General features: G+C 35.1%; 1 protein-coding gene across 1 annotated transcript; it reads right to left on the bottom strand.

Annotated features, from left to right (window-relative positions):
- On the bottom strand, positions 1–2,082 carry LOC133701811 (GATA transcription factor 1). Its single transcript, XM_062125916.1, has 2 exons — positions 1,713–2,082; positions 1–1,079 (listed from the first exon to the last, which is right to left on the bottom strand). Exons 1-2 carry the CDS (start codon positions 1,902–1,904, stop codon positions 495–497), a joined length of 777 nt encoding a protein of 258 aa, XP_061981900.1. The 5' UTR covers positions 1,905–2,082; the 3' UTR covers positions 1–494.
- Positions 2,083–7,038: the final 4,956 nt, after the last annotated feature.

The raw sequence follows: 7,038 nt of genomic DNA, 5'->3' as shown, positions 1-7,038 counted from the left end.
TTTCACAAGGAAGAACAAGACAACAAAATTTGCCATGTGGACAAACAAAACTTACAATACACTTGTCTGTGTTTAGGAAATTCATGGAGGGTTTTCTCCAAGCAGCCAATTTGGATTGTGTAACAGCTCATAAAATTGCCCTCATCCATCAGAAATTAGTTAGTTCAAAGTGATAAAGCACAACCTCAACCAAAAATTATAACCAAAACCGACCCAGCACACCGAATTACCCCCAAGCCTCATCTTCTCCTATCCAAGCAATGGAACAAAGAATTAAGATACGAGAAAAACCAAATATAGCACTACCTTGCTTTCTATTTCTAAAACACAACCAAGCACACTAAAAGTCAAAATTCCCCTAGTAAATTTCCTTCAAAACAAAGCATCATCACTAATCACCTATCCCATTACATCAAATCCCCTACTCCCTAACTATGCTAGTAGTAAAATGACTCCAAAAAAGAAAAGAAAAAAAAGTACTAATAACCACCACCCTACCCTTTATCCATTGGCTTCACAACAAGTGACCCCATCATCTGCTTCTGCTTCCTCATCTCCACAACCTTCCGATGTGAATTCGAGTGCAATTTGCTGGAGAATGTCGGACTATTCGCAGGCCGATACTCAGGCACCAACCTACCAGACTTGTATCGCACCCCGCAAGCATTACACAACGTTTTAGGCCCATCTGGACCTGCCCGCCATTGCGGGGTCTTTTCAACACCACAATGCTGACATTTTCTCCCCATTTTTGCTACTGACACAGCTGGTTTTCTCCTTGTAGAATTTTCCCGACTCCACCAGCGCTCTTGCTCTCGGATTTCTCGAGGGCGCCTGTGGTTACGCTTGCTGCGAGCCTTGACAGGCACGCGAAGGCTACAGTAACTCATAATAATGCTACTATTGCTGCTATTCCCACTGATGCTAGTGCTGCTAGTGGTACTGTTTTCAAGAACGGAGACTGGGCTGTGGTGCTTGGGAATGCTCCCTGGCTCCTCGGAGAGAATGCCGAAGCAGGTTTCCACTTCTGGGAAAGCATCTTTATTTGATAACCATTCCAGTTCTTCCTCTGCAGATTCCTGAGATACCAAAAAAGGGAACAATTGATCAGCAACTCAAAAGTCAAAACCTTCAATTTTTTTCTCAATGAGTCTGAGTTAACTCGAGGGTCAACACTCGAGAACTCAGAATAATGTTTGGACATGGTAGGGTAATTTAAAGGATGTCGGGGGCAGTATTGTCTTTTTAACATGAGCATGAGATGAAATCCTGGAAGTGACAAGGACAATTTATTGGGTCCAACTACACCCTCGTGAAAGACAGCTCACGACGACAAAGACTATACGTTCTTTGAATTAAATGTCCAAAACACCCCCCTTGAAACTGCCGTCCTCTTCGGAGGGGTTGTGACCATGTGGTCAAAATTGTCCTTTGCAAAAATTAAAAATTCAATTTGTACCGTTATTCAAGGCCATCCAATTTGACTCAGCTGAGTCACCATCATGCCGAGTCAGTTAAACTCGGCCGCTAACCCCGGACAGAGTCGCCGAGTCGGCGAATAACAGACGCTAAACCAGGCCGGGTCAGGCACAAAAAGGCCAAAAAAACACAGAGCCAAACCGAGTCAGGCCTAAAAGAGGGCAAATACCACCAAAGGCAGCGACTTCCGGACTTAAAAACCCATAAAAGGAACACCCAGATAAGAAACTTACAGGTGGCAAAGCATGTTCCAAAACGTTGAAAGAAGCCGAGGCAAGGGCATTAGGGTTAAGGGAAGGAAGTCCCTTTCTGGGTTTTTTGTTGTTGTTCTGGTGTTCTTCGTCATCATCTTCCTCTCCTATATCAGAACCGAAGTCCAAAAGGTCATCAACCATGAAACCAGCAGCCGTGTCTAGAGACTCCATTTCTTTGAAGAAGAAGAAGAAACCCACAAGGGTTGTTTATTTGGTGGTTTATTTTCTAGAGAGAGAGAGAGGTTTTGGTGTTTTGAAGGTAAGAGAGAGCATTTCACCTTTTTCTTTCGGCTATATTATCTCACGATGGACTCGAGGGTTTTTCCTCTCTTTTTTTTTCCTTTCTTTCTTTTTTTAGTGGGAACGAGGGGGTGTGGATTTTTTTGGTATTTATTATTTCCATTATTAATATAAATTTAGTTGATTTTATACGTCTAGTGGGTAGGGCAAGTATCCCATGTAATACTGTTCATTCATGGGTGATAAATAAATTCTCCACGCCCGTTTTCTTCAACGGACCCTTTAAAAAAGAGCACTCCACTCCACTACTTGGCATAAAACGGCATGCTCCACTTTTTGTCTCGTGGATTAGTAGGTGTGATTGAGCCAATTTATACTTGATGGCACTAAATCAAACATCATGATTGGTGATTAGCATGATCTTTTGGATTTTCCTGGGTTTTCTTTTTATATGAATAGTAATTAAGAAAGATTTTAATCTTTAAACTCTCAATGTGTTCTTGGGAACGTATTCTTAGTGCAGTGGATTTATGTTTTGATTTACAGATTTTTTTTTTTGATTTACGTGGGGTGTTCGGGTCAGCTTGCGCGCACCACGACTATTCCCCACGGTCCACTTGACATCCTGCAAACCCAGGAGCAGGTAAGACACCTCGGGGGTGACAGGCGTGCACATAGAGGGTCGAACTCGAGACAGGAACGGAACAAGTCACACGATTGACCACTGCAGCTAGACCCTCAAGTGCAAATAAACTTTTATATATATATAAGATTTAATGTCCATTAATAAAATAAATAGATAAAATATGCAATTATTTTAATGTCCATTAATAGTCAAAATAAAGGACCAAGTACACAAGTGAACAATTCATAGATCATTTGTTGTCATCACGATGATAAAGTTGGAAAGTACTATAATCTCCCTGAGGCCAGCATGACAAAATTATTACCACCATCCTCCCTGTATTTTCCAGAATTTTAATGCTTTCCATATTCGATTTTCAACGCCGGCATAAACGCAAATAAGGCAGAGCGGGAGGGCGTTATGGTAATAAAAGATGCGTTACGAAGAGATAAGTAGATACGATTTGTATTCAGTGGTAGTAGAAGAAAAGGAAGGGGCGGGCCGCTTACGCAACGGGCAGCCCTAAAAACGGAACGGTCAACACAATGCGTGAAATGCATACCTCCCAATAAGGTCCACCACCCACGTCACCAGACCAATGGCATGCTGACACGTAGAGACGGGGGGGGGCAATCCCCCAAGCTTTTGACCTCCCTGACACCGCACGTGGCGGCGATGATCTTGTGAGAGCTGCACCAATCACCGGTATTTTAACGAGGTACCAGTAGTTGAATGGGGTGACTGATCTAATTATAAAATAGTGTAGGAATAAAAAAAAAAAGTATTTTCAGATTAAGTGTAATTGGTCCAATTTGGTGCCCTTTGATTGATTTATTTTCTGGGGACCCTTCTGCATGTGCATAGAGGGGGTCCACCAACTGCACGTTACCCCTCTGGGATGATGGCTGGTGGGTAAGAGAGTAGTAGGGGGTGCCGGGTGCGTTGTCTTCTTCTTTCATGAACGTGAGAGTCACGTGCTATTGATGAGAATTATTGTAAAGCGATACCAAAAAGATTCAATGAATTGCCTTCGCCTCTCTCCCTCTTTTTTTTGGTGTGTGTGTGTGTTTAGAATAAGAAAATTGAGATTATTAAAACCCCCTGTGGCTTTAGTCTAATGATCTTTGCATGGTTAGGTTAGATTAGATGTTCTACGAACGTAGGTAATCAGCTAGCATAGAATTATTAAAAAAAATAATATAAATTATGTTTCAGACTTATCTGATAATTTAAAATTTTTAACTTTAAATTTCTAGATTTTTTTTTAATTTTACATGGTATTATATTGTTTATTAAACAGTGCTGAATTTCAAATCTCATTGTTTTGATTTTATTTAATAAAATTAAATATAAAATAGTATGAGCTTATACTGGTTTCAATCTTAAATAATTTTTACTTGAAAAAACATATTAAAAAAATATTATTTTTAAATTTTACCTGACAACTTAAATTTTTAAGTTGAGTTAATTTGACAACTTTCATAAAAAATAAATTTTATAATTAAATATAATATATCTAGTTTGATATTAGTAATTATTACATGAATCTGATTTAATTGACAAGATGAATTAAAGTCTAACATTTCATTAAGGCCCCGTTTGTTTGCAGGAAAGTAGTTTCCTTTTGGAAAGTGAATTCCGGGGAAAGTGAATTCCGGGAAAGTGAATTCCGGGAAAGTATTTTCCGATGTTTGGTAGTGTAATGAAAAATAAGTTGGAAAACACTTTCCAGTGTTTGGTTATGTTATGGAAAATGAGCTGGAAAATAACTTATTAATGTTTTATTTTTTCAAGTTTATTAAAATAATAAGGAACAAATCTTACAAATTAAAAAGTTGAATGAGAATGAAATTGAAAAAAATATAATTTCATAAATTATCTCAAAAAAAATAAATAATAATCAAAATAATAGAGATCAAATCTAAAAAATTAAAAAAAATAAAAGGTGAAGAAATTAAAATAATAATAATTAACATTTCATAAATTATTTCAAATAAAATAAGTAAAAATCAAAAGAATGAGGACCAAATTTGATAGATAAAAAATTTCAATAAAAAAATGATAAGGAAAAAGCAAATAGCAATTATAAAAATAAGGACTAAAATTAATATAAAAATTAAATTTTAAGAGATGAAATTGAAAAATAAATATTCAAAACAAATTGTATATAGCAATCAAAAGTTTGAGGATCAAATTTGATATAATCAGCAAATAATGATGAATTTTTTTTTTTATAATATATATTCATACATAGCTTATTTTATAAAATATAACTATACATGTCATATCATATTATATAGAAATAAGCTTGCGAAATATTTTTCAAGTAAAACCTATTACTATATTTTTTTCAATTTTAAAAGCTTAAAATAAGTTTTTTTTTAATTTATCCATATGTAACAAATATAATTAAATACTAATCATGAATTAATCAAAACAAAATAAAACAAGTACATCTACAAATATAGCAAAATAAAATAATAATTGTGGCAAAAAAATGTGTACAATGAAAGAAAAGGAAAGTGTTTTCCGGTTCTTATCAAAAGGAAAACACTTTCCTTTGTTGAAGTTGTGTTTCCTTTGTTGACCGGAATTAAGTTTCCGTTGACTAGTTTTCCATGTTGTTGCCAAACATGGGAAAACAAGGAAAGTGAATTCCAGGAATTCACTTTCCTGCAATCAAACATGGCCTAAATTTGTTTACATCATTTCGATGATTAACATGCTATTAAATATTTTATTTTATAACCATGATTGTGCTATAAAACGTGTAAAGAATCATATTTTAATATACAATATATTAAATTGATGATCTAGATAAACTTGATTATTTGTAATAATTTTACCAGTTGGTCATAATCTTAGATGTCGAGCTAGAGTTGTGATTATGATTTCTTTAAGAGAGAGTTTTGCCACCAAATGACACGTGTTGGTTAACCATTGTTTTTTAATCTAAAGAAAAGAAATATCTCGATATTAAATCTCTATTCCAACATTTTTAATAATATATTCTCCACTCCAACACAACGCGTCGAGAAAAATAACAAATATCTTTGAATGTTAGGCGTAAAATCTAAATCTAAAAAATCAAGGAATTAGGCAAGCTTTACTAATCACTATCACCGAGACTAGTCTCGTTAACTTTCATGCCTCGAAACCAAGATCATCCTGCAAGAAGGCAATAGATTGATGCTGAAAAAACAACCAGAAATCAAGATGGTAGGTCCATTTCGGCCTATCTTCATAGCTACTAGCATGCAGCCAAATGGACCTGGACACCACACACAAGGCAAAAGATCTATAATTGTCGAGGCCCATGCACCACTTTCCTAAATTCCTCCTTCTCCTTCACATTATAACGACACCGAACTATGCTACAAGTTAAAATAAATAATACTTAAACTTGAACGGTATAATTTAACTGATCAAATTTTAAGTTTATTTTTTAAAAATTATCAACTCGAGTTCTATAAATCTCAAAATCACTGAAAGTTTACATGGTTATTAACTTGAAGTCTCATGAGATTAGTCGAGGTGTGCGCAAATTATTCAAGACTCTCGCATCATTTTAAAAAAAAATACATGTTTTCTATTTATAAAATATACAGATTCCAAAAACTATCCAAAAAAAAATATATTTATTTCACATCCATATCTCAATCTCTTAACCAAATAATTTTTATTCTCTCTATATCGATCTTTCATGTTCTAAAACAGTAAATGTTATCGAAAAGAATTGACCGAAACTCTCCTCCTGACTCTTGATGTCATCCTCTGGACCCTTCACCTGTCTTCCTCTTCCCCGCTCGGATCCTTGTGTTAAAATAATTGAAGAGAACATTATACAGTGCACGTGTTCCTCACGTGTTTCCTAGCGAGCTCTAATTTCTCCGAGCCTATCGTGATAAAATATGCTATAGATCCACAATAGTCGAAGCCCAGTCACATGGTCTTGATTTATGCTTTTTCGTGCTCAGAAATTAATTAGTAATATATTATTAATTACTTATTGGAACTCACTTAAAAAATATATAATTAAAAAAGATAAATTTTAAGTAAAAATATTTTAATCATCACAAAAACTTTCATATCTTCGTCATCCCGTATTCAAATTCAATTTTTTATTTATTGCAACTAAACTAATCAAGGAGGAATTTTTTTGATTATTATTTAAAAATATTTTGATCCTGATTCATATACGAACAGGAGGGAAAAGATCACATTATACTTGACCTAACCGTCCATGATTTAAATTCATTACAGTCAACATATTCTATACAAATTAAAATTAATCAAAATTAAATTAGAGAATGGGCCTCCCTCAAATGAGCTAGAACTAGAAAAGACTGGACAAGAAGGCCCATGACATTTAAACTCCTTAACAATTTTCCTTTCAAGAAAAAGAACAGAGAAGGGTCTAGGGAGAAAAGGCCCGGATGT

Source organism: Populus nigra, chromosome 8 (genome assembly GCF_951802175.1).
Source record: "Populus nigra chromosome 8, ddPopNigr1.1, whole genome shotgun sequence".
Lineage (NCBI taxonomy): Eukaryota > Viridiplantae > Streptophyta > Magnoliopsida > Malpighiales > Salicaceae > Populus > Populus nigra.
This window is presented reverse-complemented; position numbering and strand designations above follow the sequence as displayed.